The 20,119-nt window shown below is 50.3% G+C and overlaps 2 protein-coding genes across 4 annotated transcripts in view; one reads left to right on the plus strand and one right to left on the minus strand.

The window, feature by feature from the left end:
• The window catches only part of Kiaa1522 (KIAA1522 ortholog), a 29,738-nt gene extending 20,065 nt beyond the window's left edge, over positions 1 to 9,673 (plus strand). For 2 of the 3 annotated variants that reach the window (XM_013348420.2, XM_013348419.2), the window contains exons 2-7: positions 3,080 to 3,250; positions 3,340 to 3,395; positions 3,643 to 3,763; positions 4,563 to 4,676; positions 4,760 to 7,345; positions 7,787 to 9,673. In XM_013348420.2, the coding sequence (XP_013203874.1) occupies positions 3,700 to 3,763; positions 4,563 to 4,676; positions 4,760 to 7,345; positions 7,787 to 7,794 (2,772 nt within the window). In that variant the 5' untranslated portion in view covers positions 3,080 to 3,250; positions 3,340 to 3,395; positions 3,643 to 3,699 and the 3' untranslated portion in view covers positions 7,795 to 9,673. Of the gene's footprint in view, positions 1 to 1,356; positions 1,426 to 3,079; positions 3,251 to 3,339; positions 3,396 to 3,642; positions 3,764 to 4,562; positions 4,677 to 4,759; positions 7,346 to 7,786 lie in introns of those variants that run through there. The other variant, XM_026782233.1, reaches the window with a different exon arrangement.
• A 309-nt stretch (positions 9,674 to 9,982) lies between these two features.
• Positions 9,983 to 20,119, minus strand: part of Yars (tyrosyl-tRNA synthetase) — a 29,168-nt gene continuing 19,031 nt past the window's right edge. Inside the window, exons 7-13 of the mRNA XM_005353201.2 lie at positions 19,862 to 19,997; positions 19,068 to 19,153; positions 15,331 to 15,466; positions 14,663 to 14,760; positions 13,435 to 13,628; positions 12,239 to 12,380; positions 9,983 to 10,736 (exon numbers count right to left, since the gene is read on the minus strand). Of these exons, the coding sequence (XP_005353258.1) occupies positions 10,626 to 10,736; positions 12,239 to 12,380; positions 13,435 to 13,628; positions 14,663 to 14,760; positions 15,331 to 15,466; positions 19,068 to 19,153; positions 19,862 to 19,997 (903 nt within the window). The 3' untranslated portion in view covers positions 9,983 to 10,625. The remainder of the gene's footprint in view (positions 10,737 to 12,238; positions 12,381 to 13,434; positions 13,629 to 14,662; positions 14,761 to 15,330; positions 15,467 to 19,067; positions 19,154 to 19,861; positions 19,998 to 20,119) is intronic.

A 20,119-nucleotide genomic window follows, 5' to 3' on the forward strand; every position in this document is an offset into this window, starting at 1 on the left:
TCTCTCTCTCTGTATGTTTTGTTTTTGCTTTCTTTGAGACAGGGTTTCATTTTGTAGACCATGCAGTCTAGAACTTGTGACCGTATGTCTGTCCTAAACTCAGGAAACAGGTATGTGTTACTTCACGTGGCTTGTTTATTCATTTAATTTTTCCTCTCCTCTCCTCCCCTCTCCTCCTTTCTCTTTTCTTTTCTTTTCTTTTCTTTTCTTTTCTTTTCTTTTCTTTTCTTTTCGAAACAGGGTTTCTCTGTGTAATTTTGGTATCTGGGACTCGATCTGTAGACCAGGCTGGCCTCAAACTCAGAACTCCACCTGCCTCTGCCTCCTGAGTGCTAGGATTAAAGTCACAGCTTGTGTGGTAAATTTGAGTATGTACCCGAACCCGACATTCTTCCTAACTCCTCTACCTCCCCTGCACACCTCTGGTTGTTTTTCTGAACTCCACCTAAGGGTTGCTTCTGGGCTAATTCTTTTTTTTATTTTATTTTTTTTTATTTTTGAGATAGGGTTTCTCTGTAGTTTTTGGTGCCTGTCCTGGAACTAGCTCTTGTAGACCAGGCTGACCTCGAACTCACAAAGATCCTCCTGCCTCTGCCTCCCAAGTGCTGGGATTAAAGGCCTGTGCCACCACCGGCTGGGCTAATTCTTTACTTTGTTGCCTGGTGAGCACTTCTCTGGGTGGGGCCTGGGAGGAGCTGTAGCTGAAGGAACAGGTCTGTTTCTCAGCCTTTCTAATCACATTGCGGGAGTGGGAAGAAAGTTCTTCCTCAAGCATGTGAGTGGAGTGGCTGTTGCCCTCGGCTGCCCCGATTCTCTGGGCATCTCCCTGGCCTCACACTGTGTGTGTGTTTTATTCTGAAGCCAGCTCTGTCCCTGCCACCCTCACAAGCCTCATTTTCCGTGAGCTGAACTCTTTCCTCAGAAAATTATCTTATTAGCCAGGATGGCTGGGTCCTCACGGGCACCATGCCAAGTCTGATCTGGTGGCTCTTCCACCTACCACCTGACCCTTCCCTTAGCTCTGGCACTCAAATGTTTTGACAAGAACTTAGGGGCAGAGTCAGCGATCCACAGCTAGTATTGTGTGTCTTCTCTCTGCTGCCTCCAGTCCTTCTCAGTAGCAAAGCACCCAGTCTCTGGGCCTCTGTTTCCCTGCCTCCTGTGGGGGGTGGGGTGGGGTTAGTGGATGGGCGGGATCTTTCGCAAAGGTGGGAGGAGAATCTGGAGCAGCCCCTCCCCCTCCTGCTGGAACTGTGCTGTGCAGCTGGCTGGCAGGGAGCTTGCTTTGCATCCCTGCACCTTCCGAGTTCCCTTGGGGCTGGGCTGTATTGAAAGTGCTGTTCGGTGCTCTGGGGACCATCTGCTGCAGCATGGTAGTGTTCTTGGGCCGACACCTCTCGGCCCTTCTTGAGGTGTTTAAGAAGGGTGAGTGGGTGTGGCTGTGGGGGTAGGGTAGGGAAGGGGTGACAGCTCCCTTTGCCAGATCCTTAGTTTTGTGGGGACCAAGGCTAGGAAGAATGATGAGGCTGGGGGTGCTGGTCACCAGGCTGGCCACACTGTGAGTTTGCAGCCATGCTTCTGTCCAGCGGCTTTGTTGCCGCCTTTGTCTGAGTGCTGCCTGGGATCCTGGAGGCTGGACCAGGTGTTCTGACCTTGGAATCTGCTGCCCTAGGGCCAGACTGCCTCCCTGCTGGGGTGCCCACTCCCTTACGAGGTGTGACTCAATAATCCAGTTTAGAGAGAAGGAAGCCCCCTCCTGAGTCATCCCAGGGGTGGGAGGACGGCGGGAGCATTAAGGAAAGAGTGCCCTGGGACCTCACTTGGAGGAGGAGACCAGGTGCACTTCTCTGCCTGGGAGCCGGCTGTCAGACCTGGATTCTGACCGGAGGAGCTAGAGTTTCTTGGCTCTTCAAGGGTAGGGTCCCTTCTGGGAATGCAGACTTGTCCCGTTTTGCCCTAGCCGCTTGCTGTGACTGTAGCTACAGTTCCACTGGCGCCTGTTTCTCCACTGGCACAATCATAGTATTGGGGGGGGGTGGCAGGACGCCCAAGACCCCCTGGGGCACCTCTTATCTCTGACTTTGACTCCTGTGACTTCTGGGGGCAGGTTCTCTGCTGAAGAACACTGAAGCAGGGAATGGCAGGCCTCTGCACTAGGGACCCAGTTCTTGGGGCGGGGCTGCTAAAGGCCTTGTTTTGCTTCTGCCCCTCCTCGGGGTACTGCCAAGGTCACATGACTCGCCCAGCACTTTTGCTTACATTGTGGCTTTCATTTAAAGAGGGGCTGGGACTGCAAAGTGCTGATGCAGCCCCCATCCTCAGGATTAGATGACCAGCCCCTCTTTGGCAGAGCCTGTAACAGGATCCTCTGTAATGGAGCCCTGGCTTCTCTGGACCTGGGCCAGGCCAGGGCCTCCAGGAGAGCCCATACCTGGCCTGTTCCCCCAAGAGAGGATAAGTTCCCAGTGGGAGCTGAGGGACCTGAACCCTCTTCTTCCCTCTCCTGCCCATCCCCCCAGAGGACAGCCATATGGGTGAGTAGGTGTCCCTGGCCTATCCTCCCCATTGTGACTGACAGCTCCCTGGTTTTCCGTGGCATCTTCTCCTTGGACTCTGGCCAAGGGACGGTTTGAAGAAGGTGGTTTGTTTTCCTTTAAAATGAAGCTTCAGGTCTCAGAGACAAGAAATGTAATTGCTGTGGGCACTGTGTGTTTCAGGGGCTTCTGTGTAGAGCCCCGAGTGACTCGCGGATGCAGTTTGTGAACCTTAGACACTGTGTGTACGCAAAATAGTGTCATGTGGGTCTGTGGAAGCCGGCGTAGGTGCAGTCATGGGTTTACACTTGAGTAGTGTTCATGTGTAAAATGACAGAAGCCTGGGAATTTGTCGATGTAGTGGGCCTGTGTGTTGGTCCATTATGTGTTGTGATTACTCAGATATACGCACCCTTGGGCATAGTTAGTGTACGTACATGGGGTAGACAGCGACTGTAGGTGCGCTACCTGCCTGTGTTACTGTACTTAGGAATCTTCAGGACCCGTATGTCTTTGGGTCTCACTTCCTCCTCCCATCCCATCAGGCTCTGCCAAGGCGGAGAGTGACAAACGTCAGAGTGCAGGGCCCAGCCAGGGGCCAGGATCTGCGGTAGATGAACACCAGGACAACGTCTTCTTCCCCAGTGGGAGGCCACCTCACCTGGAGGAGCTGCACACGCAGGCTCAGGAGGGGCTCCGCTCCCTGCAGCACCAAGGTAACTCTCCGCTGCCCTGTTTTCTGGTGCTGCTCTCAGCTCCTGGGGGTCAGGGGCCTAGGCCGACACACCCTTCTGGTATCTTCTAGAAAGACAGAAACTGAGCAAGGGTGGCTGGGACCATGGAGACACCCAGAGCATCCAGGTGAGCCCTGTGCCCAGCTCTGCCCTGCTCTTCCCTTCTGACTTAGCTTCTGGCATGCATGCTTTGGGCCTCCCTGGATTGATTTCTTCTGTATGTTGAAGAGGTAGATCAAATGACCTCTGACAGCTAGTCCAGGCTTGCTCCATCTGGTACCTGCTCAGTGCTCGGTGATGCTGGGAGAATCTGTGAGGGAAAATTCCAGTGAGAGGCCTGAGGCAGCCTGTCCAAGCTGATCTTCTTCCAACAGTCGTCCCGGACGGGGCCGGATGAAGACACCATTTCCTTCTGCAGTCAGAAGTCCTACATGACCGAGAGCTCCACGGCAGAGGATGCTCTCTCCGTCCGTTCAGAGATGATCCAGCGCAGAGGTGTGTTCCACCTGCTGGGATTCCTAGGCCAGGGAGTACCTTGGGCTTCCCCTTTTCCTCCTTGTCTAGGCTTAGTGATTTAGGGAATTTAGGAAACACTCCTCTTGGAGGTCCATGGTGGACACTGATCCAAAGCAAGGTAGTTAAGGGTTTGAGAACCTGGATTTGTGGTAACCTAGCTGCACTGTGGCCAGGAATATAAACCCTTCACTTGTTTGAGAGTCTGACTGAAGTCCTACAAATGATAAAGGACGGCTCGGGATATAGCTCAGTTGGGATGTGCTTGCACTAGCATTCAGGAAGTCCTAAGTTCAGTCCCTGGCATTATATAAAACCTTGTGTTAGTACACACCTGTAATCCTAGCACTTGGGAAATAGAACCATGAGGATCAGAAATTCAGGGTCATCTTAGCTACATAGTGAGTTAGAGGCTGGTCTAGACTGTATGAGACCCCATCTCAAATCAGAAGCCAAAGGACTGGCTAGGGTCTGCCTCAGGGGGCAGGTGTAAGACTCTGGGTTCAATCTCTAGTAGTACCCCTTGCTCCAAAAAAAATCAGGATATTAAGAACATTTACTTTATTGTAATGACTATCAAGCATTTAATATGATGACATAATATTTCACTAAGTAATAAGAACTGTTCACTGAATGGAAAGATCATTGTTGACTTAGGGGATTTCCAGAGGTCTTAACCCTTGCCTTGCCGACATTTACTAGTACTGCATCAGCACAGAGCGTGCTCTGGAGTGCTCAGAACCTTGCGCTAATGGCTTTTCTCCCCTGCACTGGTTCTTAGGCTCCACCTTCAGACCCCATGACTCATTTCCCAAATCTGGAAAGTCAGGGCGGCGACGGAGGGAGCGGAGGAGCATGGTGCTGGGGCTGCCTCAGCATGTGCAGAAGGAACTTGGTGAGCCCTTGTTAGGTGGGCGGTGGTGAGGGACTGAGAGCCTGGCCAGCCCCTCTGCTCACTCATCTCCTTGTCCGTTTCAGGCCTGCGGAACAATCGTGAGGCTCCAGGCACTCCACAGCCTCATGGTCCACGGGATGCTGTCCGCATTCCCACAGTGGATGGTCGTCCCCCGGGCCTGGCTTTAGGGACGGGGGTCCGGGTGTCCCTGCAGGCTCTGGAGGCAGAAACGGAGGCTGGCACCGATGCCGAGACTATTCTACAGCGCCACATTGACCGTGTTTACCATGATGACACGCTTGTTGGTCGATCCACGGGAACCCGGCCACCACCATTGATCCGACCTATGTCTCTCGCGGTGCCTGGACTGACAGGAGGGGCAGGACCTCCAGAGCCATTGAGTCCAGCCATGTCTATCTCGCCCCAAGCCACCTACCTGTCCAAGCTGATCCCACATGCTGTGTTGCCGCCCACAGTGGATGTGGTGGCTCTGGGCCGCAGCAGCCTGCGCACTTTGAGCCGCTGCAGCCTGCTGTCTGCTAGTCCAGCTTCTGTTCGCTCGCTGGGCCGCTTCTCCTCAGCCTCAAGTCCACGGCCCCGCAGCCGCCATGCTTCCTCGTCCAGTGACACCTGGAGTCACTCTCAGTCCTCGGAGACCATTGTCTCTGACGGGTCCACTCTGTCCTCTAAGGGGGGCTCTGAGGGCCATCCAGAGGGCTCTGTAGCTAGCAATAATGTAGTATCCCCTCCTCCAGGGGGTAGTGGGAGGGGATCCCCCAGTGGGGGTAGCACCGCTGAGGTCTCAGACACAGCCAGCATCCGCAGCAGTGGGCAGTTGTCTGGCAGGAGTGTGTCGCTGCGTAAGATGAAACGGCCTCCCCCTCCTCCCCGCCGGACCTACTCCCTCCATCAGCGGGGCTCCGCAGTACCTGATGGGCCCTTGGGGCTGCCACCCAAACCTGAGCGGAAGCTGCAACCACAGCTGCCCCGGCCACCCACCACAGGTGGGTCTTCGGGAGTGGGAGCAGCAGCTTGTCCACCCAGCTCAGCAGGCAGCTGGGGCTCTGGCTTGTCTCCAGGTGGCTCCAGGCGTCCTCCACGTTCCCCAGAACGGACACTTTCACCTTCTAGTGGATACTCGAGCCAAAGCGGTACCCCAACTCTCCCTCACAAGGGTCTGGCAGGTGCTCCTGCTTCCCCAGGCAAGGCTCAGCCCCCTAAACCAGATCGAGTGACATCCCTTCGATCTCCTGGGGCCTCTGTGTCCTCTTCCCTCACCTCTCTGTGTTCCTCTTCCTCAGACCCTACTCCCTCTGACCGTTCTGGTCCACAGATGTCCACCCCCGTGGGTGACAGGTTTGTCATACCTCCTCATCCTAAGGTGCCTGCTCCTTTCTCTCCACCACCGTCCAAGACCAAGAGCTCTAACCAAGATGCCCCTGCTGTGGCTGCCCCTGCTGTGGCTGCCCCTGCTGTGGCTGCCCCTGCTGTGGCTATCCCTGCTGTGGCTCCTGGGCTAGCTTCTACCATTGACACCAGTCCTGCATCCCCTTCCATGCCTCAGACAACCCTGACTTCACTCCAGGAGTCTCCCATTGCCTCCAAAGACCAGTCACCCCCACCGTCCCCACCCCCATCTTATCACCCACCCCCACCTCCTAGTAAGAAACCTGAGGTGGTTGAGGAAGTCCCCCCTGCTCCAGAGACTGCTGAGGAGTCCCTCCCAGATTCCAGCTGGCCACCACCACCACCTCCTGCCCCTGAGGAACAGGACCTGTCCATGGCTGACTTTCCTCCACCTGAAGAGGTCTTCTTCTCTGCAGGCCTGGAGCCTGGCCCTCCGGAGCCCTGCAGCTCCCTGGCTACCACTACTTCAGCTGCTAGCTCATCCCAAATCTCACCCCAGCATACCCAAACCCCTCCACCAGCTCCTCCAGCTCCACCTCCACCTCCAGCTAGTTCTGTTTCAGAACCTCTGGCCAAGCTCCCTCAGAAGGATTCTGTGGGCAAGAACAGTGGGGCTCCTAAGGAGGATGCTGGCACACCTCTGGTCACACCCTCACTCCTGCAGATGGTACGGCTTCGCTCTGTGGGTGCTTCCACAGGGGTTCCAAGTTCATCTCCAGGGTCATCAGCCCCCCAGAAGCCACTGCGAAGAGCCCTGTCAGGGCGGGCCAGCCCAGTGCCTGCCCCCTCCTCTGGGCTCCATGCTGCCGTCCGACTCAAAGCCTCCAGCTTGGCTGCCACTGAGAGCCCTGGAAATTCTCTGCCTATTGGACCACCAGAGGCAGAGCCACGGTCTCCACAATCTCCTGCCTCCAAGGCCAGCTTCATCTTCTCCAAGGGCACCAGAAAACTGCAGCTTGAGCGGCCCGTGTCCCCCGAGGCCCAGGCTGACCTCCAGCGCAATCTGGTGGCTGAACTTCGGAGCATTTCAGAGCAGCGGCCATCCCAGACCCAGAAAAAGCCTTCCAAGGCTCCTCCACCTGTGGCCCGCAAACCCTCTGTGGGAGTCCCTCCTCCCTCCCCCAGTTTTCCTAGGGCTGAGTCTCCCAGTGCTCCGTCCACCAACGGGCTCCCTCACGCTGAGGACAGGACTAAGGGGGAGCTGGCAGAGAATGGAGGTGTGCAGCTGGCGGGTACAGAGAAGATGCCCCCCGCTGGTTCAGGTACTGTAGACACTGGTGCAGAATCGGTTCTCTGGAGTCACTAGTGAGAGGAATCGGAGGGAGGAGGGGTACATGGGATACAAACACTCTGGCAGCTGAGTATATTTCAGTTCACATCGTTTCCCATCTCATGTTGTAAAATGGGGCAGAGACACCCATTTTGAAAGTGTTTCACCCAATGCTGGGGGGGGGGCAGTGGTGGAGCACACCTCTAATCCGGAGCACTTGGGAGGCAGAGGCAGGTGGATCTCTGTGAGTTGAGGCTAGCCTGGTCTACAGAGCTAATTCCAGGACAGTTAGGGCTATACAGAGAAACCCTGTCTTGAAAAAAAGTGTTGCGCAGCATCGGTGAAGTGAGGGAGGGAGGGGATACAGAAAGGTTGGGTGAGCATGTGTCTTAGGCTTTCTTGTCAGGCCTGCTGAGTGTCGCTTTCCTCACAGATCCCTAGAAGAGACTGGTCTGGCCATCATCACCTGGCACTGCTGATCCATCCCAGGAACACAATCTCTCAGGGACCCGAGCAGCTCCAAGGAAGAGAGGACATGGCACTTAGCCTAAGGAAGGATGCCTGCAGCCTTAATCTCCACAGCCTTCCATGTTTATGCAAGGATGTTGCCCATCCTCCAGGTCACCCCGCCCTCATGCCTTTTCCTCCAGCAGTCCTTCAGCCTTGGCCTTAGCCTCATCTTGAAGAAGGTAGCTGGTGGGAGTGGGTGGCTGTGCCCCCAGCCCTCCACCACCCACTCCCACCTCAAGGCCACAGAGGTGGGAGCAGAACATGTGTTTATTTTGTTTCATGTCGGGAATCATGTATGTTGTAGTCCAGAATCAAAGCCCTTTGCAAAGTGACTGCATGTCCATCCTCCAGGGCTCACGAAACCACATTCCAAGAGCCTGTTTACATGGTGGCAGAATCAGTCCTTAGCTGGGACCAGTCTATCCATTCTGCCAGTCCAGTCCACGCCTTTCCTTAGTTCTTGGAGGTGGGCTAGTCATCCCCACAGGCTTCCCAGGCTGGTGGCAGGGGTGGGGCTGTGGAATTCCAAAGCACAAAAGGTACAGAGGGGGCTAGCCTTCCTGTGCCTCAACTTACCACCAACCACTCCTCTGCCTTCCAGTTCTGTCAGGTGCTCCTCCTTATAGGGGACTCATGGATGAGGGGAGGAAGAACCAGAGGTCTGTGGGCACTGCACTAAGAAACCAAAAACCAGACCAGAGTAGGAAGCTATCTGGGATCTTGGCATGCTGGGCACCTGTCCTGTGACACTTGATTGGGTTTGGGTGGATGGGCACAACTTCAGAGCCAAGAGCTCATGGGATGTGTCTGTTTTATCTTGTCAGGGGATACTGCCAAGGTGGGAGGAGAGCCTGGCAGGGACTTACTTGGGCAGTGGGCCCAGGCCCGGCCCTCATTCCTTCTCTGACCTGTCTCTACTCTTTGGTGCATGTCCTTTCTGCAGCTGCATTCAGCCAGGTGAAGGGAGCCGAGGCTGAGCAGCAAGGATGGGAAGTCCAAGGGGGATACCCAGTGATCCTAAGTAGGCAGGCTGGTGGCTATCCCCAGATGGCAGCCTCTGCTACTAATCTCTTCCTGGAATTTAGTGACTCACTGTCAGCCTGTGCCACCTCTAGGTAGGCTGGAGTCTCTATCAGCTCCTATGGCTGTACCTTCTTTATGGCCACCTCTTGAGTCTTTTTCAAGGGGGGCTTGAGCCTGGCAAGAGATCTTGGCCTTTAGCTTCTCCACTACCAAGAGCGACACACTACCCCTTGCTACTGACTTTCCTGTTGAGAAACGGGGAAATGTGAGAGGTCAGGACCCTTAGCCCCTTGTTAGGATTGCTTGTTTGTCGCTGTCTTTCCCTTGCCCAGTGTGTGATGGGGGCTGCTGCTAGGCAGATGTCACTGTCCCATGAGGTGGGGAGGGAGGACAATCATTCAGTAAGCACTGTTCTGCCCCAGGATCCAAACCAGGCCCTGGTAGCAGTGATCTGGGAGCTGCTGGGGGTGGGAAGCAGCATCTTCCCCCTCCAGGGTTACTCTTGCCCTAATTTGGGATCTTCTCTGCTTGTACAAAGAAAGGAGACTCTTAAGAGGGGCAATTAATATTTGTCCTCTGGGGTAGATAAGCTTGACCTTGTGCAAATAGAGAGATAAAAGCCTCTGATTTGTAATTTGCATAAGAATGTTAGAAGAGAGAAATATATATATATTTCCGTAAATTTTTGAGTCTTTGATATGTCTATATAAACAGTCCTCCCCCACTCCCTCTCAGAAGCTTGAGACACGTGACAAAGTTGTGTTTCATTAAAAGGTATTAATTAAATGATTGAAACTTGGCTGTGACTACTCTTTCCAGACGTGACACAGGTGACGCTGAGTAATGTATGTAACAAGGTCTGCGGAGCGCACGTCTCACGACAGTATGAACCCGATCCCCTGCTGATGAACCACACAAGGCCTGGTTGTGCTAGGACAGGGCAGTGCTCTGGAGCTGCAGTCAGAAGAGGTGGTCTCCTGCCTCCTGCTTAGTACTAAGCAGGGGGAAACTCGGTGTCTGTCATCTACATGTCTGCCCCATCCCAAAGTCAGCAGTCCTAGGTTAGGTGATATAGCCGCTGCCACCTCCTAGTTAGTGTGGTTCAGACACTTTATTTGAATTTGACAGTGGTGGTGATTGGATTGAGATGCCTTATGAAGTATCCCATTCTGAAGAAAGCACCACACTGTGTCAGTCCATGCCCATCCTGCTGCTGACACATCTGCTTTAGGGAATCCCAACCTAGCCAGATCCAGGGAAACCCCAGAGCTGGGGCAGACCCTGGCACTGGTGCCAAGCCTCAGGGTAGGCAGGCCTTGAGAATGCTGCCAGCCCTGGGATGCTTGGTAGACCTCGAGGCCGTTTTTCCTTCTTTTCAAATCCCACAATTTCCTGTTGGGGAGAAACTGTAATTAGCCCAGATCAGGCACTAGATTCCAGCTTGGAAACCCGTGTTTTTCCAATTACAAGGATGGTGGAATAAACTTTTTCTCTTGGTTCTGTTGAAACCAGGTTTCTCAAGTCAGCTGCCTGCACTGGGCAGCCGTCCTGACCCCAAGCAGTCAGTTTCCTTGCAGTCAGGTGGGATGAGCCCAGATGGTAGGAAGGTGAGCTGTCCCTTACCAAGTCCATGTCTAATCAACAGTTCCAGACTTGGAGGTTCAGTGACCTGAGGTGGGAACGGGTGATGGGGACCACAAGTTGAGACGGCGGATAATGTGAGGAGGATGCTGGGCCAGCTAGCTAATGTTACCCCCTTTTAGTGATTTACAGGAGATGGACCCCAGCTTGGTCATGAAGTCGGTTTGTTTCCATTGTGCAACGCATTCTTCAGAAATCTTAAAATCGGCCTGGACGAGACAAACAAACAAAAAATTATTACTACATTATTAACATGAACTGGCCCAACTTTTTGACTTTGTTTTTTTTTTTTTTTTTTTTTTTCCTTTCAAGACAGGGTTTCTCTGTGGCTTTGGAGCCTGTCCTGGAACTAGCTCTGTAGACCAGGCTGGTCTCGAACTCACAGTGATCCGCCTGTCTCTGCCTCCCGAGTGCTGGGATTAAAGGCATGCGCCACCATCGCCTGGCTTGACTTTGGTTTTTGAGACAGGATCTCCCTGAGTAGTCTTGGCTGTCCTGGAACTCACTGTGTAGACCAGGCTGGCCTCCTGCCTCTGCTCGAGTGCTGGAATTGAAGGTGTGCTCTACAACACATGATCCCTGGCTCAGCGTGAGTGGTTTCCCAAAGGCTCCCATGTTTTTATCTTTTGATAAGCACATTCACTTCTATGAATAAATACAAAGACTTGTAGATTACTGATATCACTGCAGCCCTGGTATGTGTGATGATGCCAGGGATCAAACCTAGGGTCTTGCTTGAAATGCACCCCAAGCCGGTTATAGCAGCTTATAGGTCTCAATACACCATACACATGATTCCTCAGGAATGAAAAGCAGAATAACCCAAATGCTCCTCTGTCCAGCAGAAGATCTGAAAGAGGCAATCAAGGCTTATTTTAGTAGCCTTGATTGACAGGACTGGAAATAAATGTCTATGTTTTTTGTTTTGAGAAGGTCTCACTGTGTAGCCCTAGCCCCGGATGGCCTGGACCTCCTTTTTAAAACCGGATTGGCAATGAATTTGGGGCATTCTTCCTATCTCTGCTTCTTAAGTATTGGAATTACATAAAGGCACCAACATACCCAGCAGGACCGTGGATATTTTCTCTCTTTAACACAGTTTTTATAATATTTGTTATTATAAATAGAGCGCTAATTTGTTACACTGGTATAGTTCAGAAATTTAGAATAGTGCCTGACACATATATTCTGAACGTGACTATTTTATTTATTTTTTTCGAGGCAGGGTTTCTCTGTAGTTTTCTGAACGTGATATTTATTGAAAAAATGTGTGAGTCCAGGACAACTGGGGCAGGCCATATTCGGATTAGTGAGTGCCTTACTCAAGATTCATTTATTTGCTCTGGCCTGGAAGGTCAAAGCCTGAGGTAAAATGGGGATGAGCTCCCATCTGCTGCTTTCTCAGACTGTGATCAAATGGACAAGCAAGTGTCTGAAGCCCCTCACTCAGTGGGGAAGTGGGAACGAGGCAACTGCTAATTCTTTTCTTTTTCTTTTTTAGTTTTTCGAGACAGGGTTTCTCTGTAGCTTTGGAACCTGTCCTGGAACTAGCTCTTGTATACCAGGCTGGTCTTGAACTCACAGAGATCCTCCCGCCTCTGCCTCCCGAGTGCCGGGATTAAAGGTGTGCGCCACCACCGCCCGGCTGGCAACTGCTAATTCTAACAGCTCATTGGGGCAACCTGGGCAAGGGAGGACAGTGGCATTTTACCTGCAGTTTCTCAAAGACTTTCTTCTTGGGCTTGAGCTCCGCATCTGGCTGGCCCTTCTCGTAGCCCTTCACAAATACTCGCTCTCCAGGAGCAGAGCCTGCCGGAGGGTCCAGAGGTTCAACCTGGCGGCTCACCCCTTCTCTGGAAAAACAGGACAAAAGGCAAGATGATGGATTTCCCAACAGCTGTGGATGTTAAAGTGTTCGGGGCCCTAAAGGGATTTAGGATGTCCTTAGTGCCATAGCCCAGAAGGTCCTGGTCACTTTTCCACATCTCTGAACACTTAGCCCAGGATTCAATACCTCTTTTTCTGGAAAGAGTAATATCTGGGTCTCCAGCAATGATCTGTACCCAATCACAACAGGTTTGCATTTGGGATCCACCTCTTACTTGTAGAGTGACACCTTCATTTATGTTTGTTTGTTTGTTTGTTTGTTTGGAGAGTCTCATGTAGCCCAGGCTGTACCTGAACTGATTCACCTGCCGCTACTTCCCTAGTGCTGGGATCACAGGTGTGGGTACCATACTCACTTCTATGAGGTGCTAGAGAACAAACTCTGAGCTCGCCAGCCTGGCAAGAGCTCCACCAACCTGAGTTGTGTAGCTCAGGCTGGCCTAGAACTTGATATGTAAACTAGGCTTATAGAGACCTTCCCCATTAAGTGCTAGGATTAAAGGTAGGTGCTGCCATGCCCAGCATCTCTCCATTTTCATTTTACTTTTTAACTAAAAAAAATTTTTTTCAAGGCAGGGTCTCACTATGTTGCTCTAGGAGTTGCTGTGTAGACCAGGCTGGCCTTGAACTCTTGGTGATCTTTTGGAATTAAAGATGTGTGCTACTGTGCCATACTACTGATCTAGTTTTATCTTAACAGTGTATCTTTTACGCACAGCAACCCTTTTCTTTTCTTTCTTTCTTTTTTTTTTTGGATTTTCGAGATAGGGTTTCTCCGTAGCTTTTTGGTTCCTGTCCTGGAACTAGCTCTTGTAGACCAGGTTGGCCTCAAACTCACAGAGATCCACCTACTTCTGCCTCCCCAGTGCTGGGATTAAAGGCGTGCGCCGCCACCACCTGGCTCATGCCTTATCTTTTAGCATCAGTGTGGAAGGGGCATTTTCTTAGGGCTTGCACAAGGCACACAGAGGGCATCATACAGACTAATTTCTCACGCTTGACCTCCCCATCGTCACTCACATGGATGCACACAGAAGCATGCCTTGGGAGTCTACTCCTCTCATCTTCTGGGGTTTCAGATTGCACAGTACCACCACCAGCCTATCCTGTAGTTCTTCCTTGGGCACAAACTGTACGAGGCCGCTCACCACAGTCCTGGGTTCAGCTTCCCCCACATCAATCTTCTCCACATACAGGCTATCTGCATCTGGGTGCTGCCAGCAAGAAATTCTTGTCAGGGACAGAGAGATGACTCAGTGGGTAAAGGTGCCTGCCGCCAAGCCCGACCACTTGTTAGCTTCCCAGGTGCCATATCGGGGAAGGAGAGAAATGAGTCCTCTACCCTCCACACGTGGTACATTCCCTTCAACCCTAACAGACAAGCAAACGGGAGATGGTCAGAGTGGAGTAGACCAAACGCCTGGTGAGCCATTGCTGCATCTGCTCTCTCCAAAGCTCCCCTGCACCTGTCTTTTTCTTTTTTCATTTATGTAGCAAAGGATGGCTTTTAACTTGCGGTAATTCTCCTGCCTCAGTTTTCCAAGTCCTAGGATTACAGGCATGTATTATCATGCCTGGTTTTGAGAACATGCCTTGAAAGAACATTTACTCCTCAAGGGGCTAGAGTTGAGAAAATGACCCTAATGGCTTGTGGAAAAATCTCTTAGCAGAAATTAGGTAGCCTGGACTGTTAGTGACCACCATTGTGCCCCAAGTACCACACCAAGGGTTCCAGATGTCTGGGAGGTAGAGTGGATGAATCTTGGCTTCACTATCTCAGGTGGAAGCACCAGCAGCCACATCAAGTAGTCTGTCCATTGGTTGGGAGGCTTGTGGCCATACAGGGTCAAGCAAATCAACACCAGTGTTAAAAAGGCCTAGAACAATGGTTCCCAGCCAATGACTGATCACATGACCTGTCTGCAGAAAAATGGAAGTCCACCTCCCTGCAGCCACTGTCTAAGGGGCAATTGGCCAACCTAAGGTAAGACCAGAAGCTAGTCCAGGCAAGCTGGTACATAGTACATCGGGCCACATTAATGGCTAAGTTCTCTGACCCGTGTCCATCTCTCCAGGTTCCTAGCTGTGTTGTATAAAGTTCAGAAACTGCCTGCAATTAGACACCTGGCTTCTGCTTTGCAATATGACCCCAGGGATGCTACGTCCCTTCTCTAGCTATGTTTCCTCCAAATGGAAATACAAACCTAACCCTCCTCTGCTTCTCTGGGTAGTAGTGAAAAATGAGTACCTTCTCCACACTGATGATTTTGCCTACACGCATATCCAGCCGGGACGGGATGATTTCCTCTGGTTCTGAATTCTTGGCAGGGCCTTTAGCAGTGGGCTCTAGAAATGAGAAGAACGCCACGGAGTTAGGACTCTCTTCCTCTCCCACCGCAATGGCAGGCCAGTTTTGACTGTGCTGGATGAGACTACTGAAACCAGGCAGGATTTAGGAGAGAAGCACAGAGCCCACCCACCAAGCTACACTTTACCACAGACCCAGCAGCCTTACAGAAGGGACACCACAATTCCCACCTCGCCTTTTCTCTGTTACTAAGTAAGCTGCAAGGCAGGGCCTGTAGCAGTCTGGCCACCTATGGGTATTTCTGTCTATAAAAATCCATGCATACTTTGTCTCTTCTGGATGGGTCACACAAAGGTATATACAGCAGCACCTCAGCATCATGGGTAACTGGAGGACCAACTCACAAGACAGAAGCAGAGAGACAGGAGCAGGGAGGCTGTTAAGATGCGATTTTTCAGGAAGCCTGAGCAACTGTGAACAGACCACCACTGTGAATACCAACTGGGGACAAGTTCACCAAACCCAAGGGGCAGGTTGAGTGAACACAGACTAGACTAGGAGGTTCTATGTGTGGTCCCAGTTCCAGGCGCCTTTCCAGCTGGCCTTACTCTGTTTTGAAGGATCTGGGTAGGCAGCACTGGCTAGCTTCTTCAGGGCTGGGGTATTAAACTTTTCTCGAATGGGGTCCAGCAACTTGTTCAGGGCGACTTCAACAGAATTCTTTAGGTCTCCTGGGTGTACAACCTACAGAAGAAGACAAGGCCTGTTGAGATGAGGCCTGGATACCAGAATCTATTAGAGAGAGGCGACACTGGAGACAGACATATGTTCCCAGCAGTCTTGAGATTTACAACATTCTTTTTTTTTTTTTTTTCGAGACAGGGTTTCTCTGTAGCTTTGGTGCCTGTCCTGGAACTAGCTCTTGTAGACCAGGCTGGCCTCGAACTCCCAGAGATCCGCCTGCCTCTGCCTCCCGAGTGTTGGGATTAAAGGCGTGCGCCACCACCGCCTGGCCGATTTACAACATTCTTACAAGACAAGGTGGAACAGAGAAAGATGACTGGTCCCAAAGTCGGGTGCCTGCCTGTCTAGACAAGTTTCACTATGTAGCCTAGGTTACTCCCAAACCCACAATCCTCCTGCCTCAGCCTCATGAATGATGGAATTACAAACGCTTGCCACTGCACTCAGCCTGGCATCCAGATCTTTTGACTTTGCATTTTGTTCTAGCTTAAGGACTTTCAAAGGTTGAATGTGCTTGTCATTCTTTTTTTGTTGTTTCTGTTTTTGTTTTTTGAAACAGGGTTTTTCTGCATAGCCCTGGTTCTCCTGGAACTTATTCTATAGGCCAGGCTGGCCTCAAACTTGCAGAGATCCACCTGCCTCTGTCTTCCAAGTGCTGGGATTAAAGGTGTGCACCATCTTTACCTGGCACTCATTATTCTAATTCTGCTATTCTTCTTGTCTTTCTGTTTATGCTTTGAGCCATAAGCCAAATGTTACCCACAAGAAAATGTTCACCCAGGTAACCCTAGGTCTGAAAACCAAGTTAGACTTGTAAGGATTAACGTTCTGGTTAGTGGTGTAACCCCTTTTAAGCTTTGATGATGATGACTTTTACTATTTTCTTCCTTTCTTTCTTTTGAGGTACTGGGGGTTGAGCCCAGTGTCTTGTACATGCTAGGCAAGCTCTCTACCACTGAGCTACATCCTCAGCCCAGTCTCGGTTCACTTAAAAAAATGAGAAAAACAGGTTGGGCACGTGCGACTCACACCCGTAACCTCAACCCTCGAAAAGCTGAGGCAGGAAGGTTGCTTATGTCAAGGCCAGCCTAGGCACTGTGCAAGCTTCAGACTCAGAGAACAATAAACAAGCAAAAAAAATTTAAACCATTAATAAATAAAAATGAGGAGGACAGCAGGTATATCTGAGTCAGAGTGAGGACCGAGCCATATAACATGGTGGCGGTGGTGAGCGGCACTGCTCTGTGGTGTGCAGCTGAGCATCCTCACCTGCAGGGCAGATCTGGAATGCTCCAAAGTCTGAGCATCAACAGTAACACAAGAAAAATTCCATATACAACCACACACGAAATGCTGCAGTCAAAACACAGGCATGTTGCCTTCCACATGACCTCACATGAAATGCTGCTGTCAAAACACAGGCACATTGCCCGGTGTGGTGGCGCACTTTTTATCCCAGCACTCAGGGCAGAGGCAGGCGCAGCTCTGGGAGTTCAGAAGCCACGTTGGTCTTCAGAAGGATTTCCAGGACAGTGCTGGGATTAAAGGCATGTGCCACCACCTCCAAGTTGAAATTCAGTATTTTGTCTATATCCTGAAGTTACCTTTTTGTACCTAAATCTAATCTGGAAGTACTTAGATATTCTGAAGGGACATCCTTAGGTATGAATATTGTAATACATCAATGACAGCATTTCTGTTTCTGATGCTATGTCTTCATTTCCTTGGGAATAGTTAACTTTGAATGAAAGCTTTAGGCCTAAAGCTATCCAGATGTAAATTAAAATTCAGTTTCTTGCTTGCAGTATCCACACCATAAGTGCTCCACAGCCACATGTCACCAGAGTGGCTTGTGTCCCAGGCAATGAAAATCTAAAAAATACATAGACACACCAGACTTGAAATTCCACTGTGGCAAGTACTGTGGGAATATGCGGCTGCAGAACTTTCCAGAAGCATTCCTTCTAATTCTGCTCAGCAGTCCCACAAAGAACTGCTTTCAGTGGTGTGGGTTCTGTGGCCTGCCTCAGACAACAGAGAAGGGTTTCAGAGTAATATTTTCAACACATCCCTAAATGGGCCACACGAGCTTCCAGACCTCAGAGATCAGAGTCTCTGGGCTGCCACTCAAACCTGCTTATGTCTAGCTTCCCCCAAGTTGTTCCCCAGCTGTTGCCCCCACACCTCTAAGGGAAGGGAATGCAAAGCCAAGTGAGTCAGCCCACTGTCACCAACTCTCCAGTCTATTAGAAACTTTCTCTTAGTTGGGGCATATTGGTACCTACCTTAAACCTAGCACTGGGGAGGCAGAGGCCAGTGAGTTCCAGGGTAGTCAGGGCTACATAGAAGGACCGTGTTTTAAAAATCCAATATAACCCTTTTCTCCAAAAACCAAAACAAACAAAAAACCCCAAAACAAATTTAATATATGTATATAAATCTTTTTCATCTTTTAAAAGTTACATGTGTATGTGTGTGTACAATACTGCCTGTGGAGGCAAGAGGAGCACAGCAGAGTCTGCAGCTGGAGTCACAGGCAGTTGTGAGCTGCCTGATGTGGGTAACTGAACCCCAGTTCTCTGTAAGAGCAGAAAGTGCTCTTAACCACTGAACTGTCTCCAACCCTTTTCTCCCAACCCACAGTATTGTATTGATCCTCTGGAGTCACAAGAAAACCTAGTCTCTCCTCTGGGAAACTCTTCTTATAGTGAAGACAGAATATAGACTTGTTTTCTAGCTAAACATGCCTACTTCCTCTTTTTAAACGAAGGATTTGATTTTTATTTTTAATTATGTATATTGTAGAAAGAGGAGTGGGCCGTGTCCCGCCGCCCAGCTCCTGGCTGCCCGGCAGGCCTGTTTTTTGTCCTGGCCGCCCGTCTATCTTTTTTTTTTGGTAAAATATTTATTTATTACGTATATGATATTCTTCTGTGTGTATGCCTGAAGACCAGAAGAGGGCAACAGACCTCATTACAGATGGTTGTGAGCCACCATGTGGTTGCTGGGAATTGAACTCAGGACCTTTGGAAGAGCAGGCAATGAATGCTCTTAACCACTGAGCCATCTCTCCAGCCCCCCACCTCTTATTGGTTAACTCTTACATCTTGATTAACTCATTTCCATTAATGTGTATCGCCACTTGACTGTGGCTTACTGGCATGAGTCTAACCAGGAGAATCATGGCAACTTCCAGTCTGTCCTTCTTCCCAGCATCCTGTTCGGTCTACTCCACCTATCTAAATTCTGCCCTATCAAAAGACCAAGCCAGTATCTTTATTCAACCAATGAAAGCAACATAAATACAGAAGTACCTCCTATACCAGTATATAAATGTCTGGTATGGGTATGTGCCTGTAGGTGCGGCCATGGAGAAAGGCTCTTTATTGCAATGCATCTAGCTCCTTGGAGGCTGATGAAGATCACTATTTTAGGCATTTGCCCATCTACTTAATAAACTACCTGAATCCAAATCTAAGTCATTAACAAAACAGTCTCAGAGGAAATCAGGACAGAGGTGTGTGGCTTGTTCACTAGATTGGCAGTCGGGAGGGAGAGACTGTTAGACTTGAGAGTGTATTCACTCTTCCTCTAGCCTTACCTCAGCAGCAAAGTCCTTTTCCAGCTCCAGGTAAACGGTGTAGGTTTTGTTTCCACCCCACTTCTCATCTCTCAGGATCACAAACTCTACAACATACCAAGAAACCAGTGAGTAACTGCAGACACGATATTCCTCCACCCAACGCATCACTATTTGTAGATTTGCTATTTGTGTGTGTGTGTCTGTGCACACACATGTGCACACGCATCATATTTAAAGGTTTTTACTTTCACCAGTCTTCTCACCAGCCCTGGCATTCTATTTTTTCATGTTTTGGTGCTGGGATTATTTAGTTGTGCACTCTACAATGAGCCTTCCTAGGAGCTGACTCGCATTAGATAAGCTCCCTACAAAGAGCCTTCCTGTTCTTTAATTGGATAAGCAGCCACACTGTATTCAACAAAAATCATGGCTTAGAATTATTTTGTATTCAGCTGGACAGTGGTGGTGCACACATTGAATCCCTGCACCCAGCAAGCAGAGGCAAGTTCATCTCTGTGAGTTCTAGGCCAGCTTGGAATGAGTTCCAGGACAGCTAGGGCTACAAGAAACTGTGTCTTGAAAAATAAGCAAAAGAAAAAAGAGCTCTAGTTCAGCATGTTTGTCTCCTCTCTCATTTCTGACATCCTCTGCAGGCCGACAATCTCTCAGATCCTTCCTGGTCATGCACACCAGACAACTGAGGGACAGCTCACAGTGAGCATCGTATATATGGCATCAGGACTATGATAGTCCTAAGCAAGGAACTTGGAGCTCCCAGCTTGGCCCCTGAAAAACAAGCAGGGGACTCTTACCAGACTTGAGAGGAAAGAGGACATGCTTGATGAAGGACAGAACCCCGTTGTTCTCCACATTGCCTGGCTCACAGAAAGCTTTCTTCAGCTTCTTCTTCACATCCTCCTTCCGATCAAGGAGGTCGATTTTAGACTCCTGGAAGTCATGAGGAAAGAGACCTCTTGTGGTTGAAAATGAGAACACATATAACTAGCTTTAACATACAACATAATCTTTTTTAAATTATTTATTTATTTATTTATTTATTTATTTATTAT

The sequence above is a fragment of the Microtus ochrogaster genome, chromosome 10 (assembly GCF_000317375.1).
Source record: "Microtus ochrogaster isolate Prairie Vole_2 chromosome 10, MicOch1.0, whole genome shotgun sequence".
Taxonomy (NCBI): Eukaryota; Metazoa; Chordata; class Mammalia; order Rodentia; family Cricetidae; genus Microtus; species Microtus ochrogaster.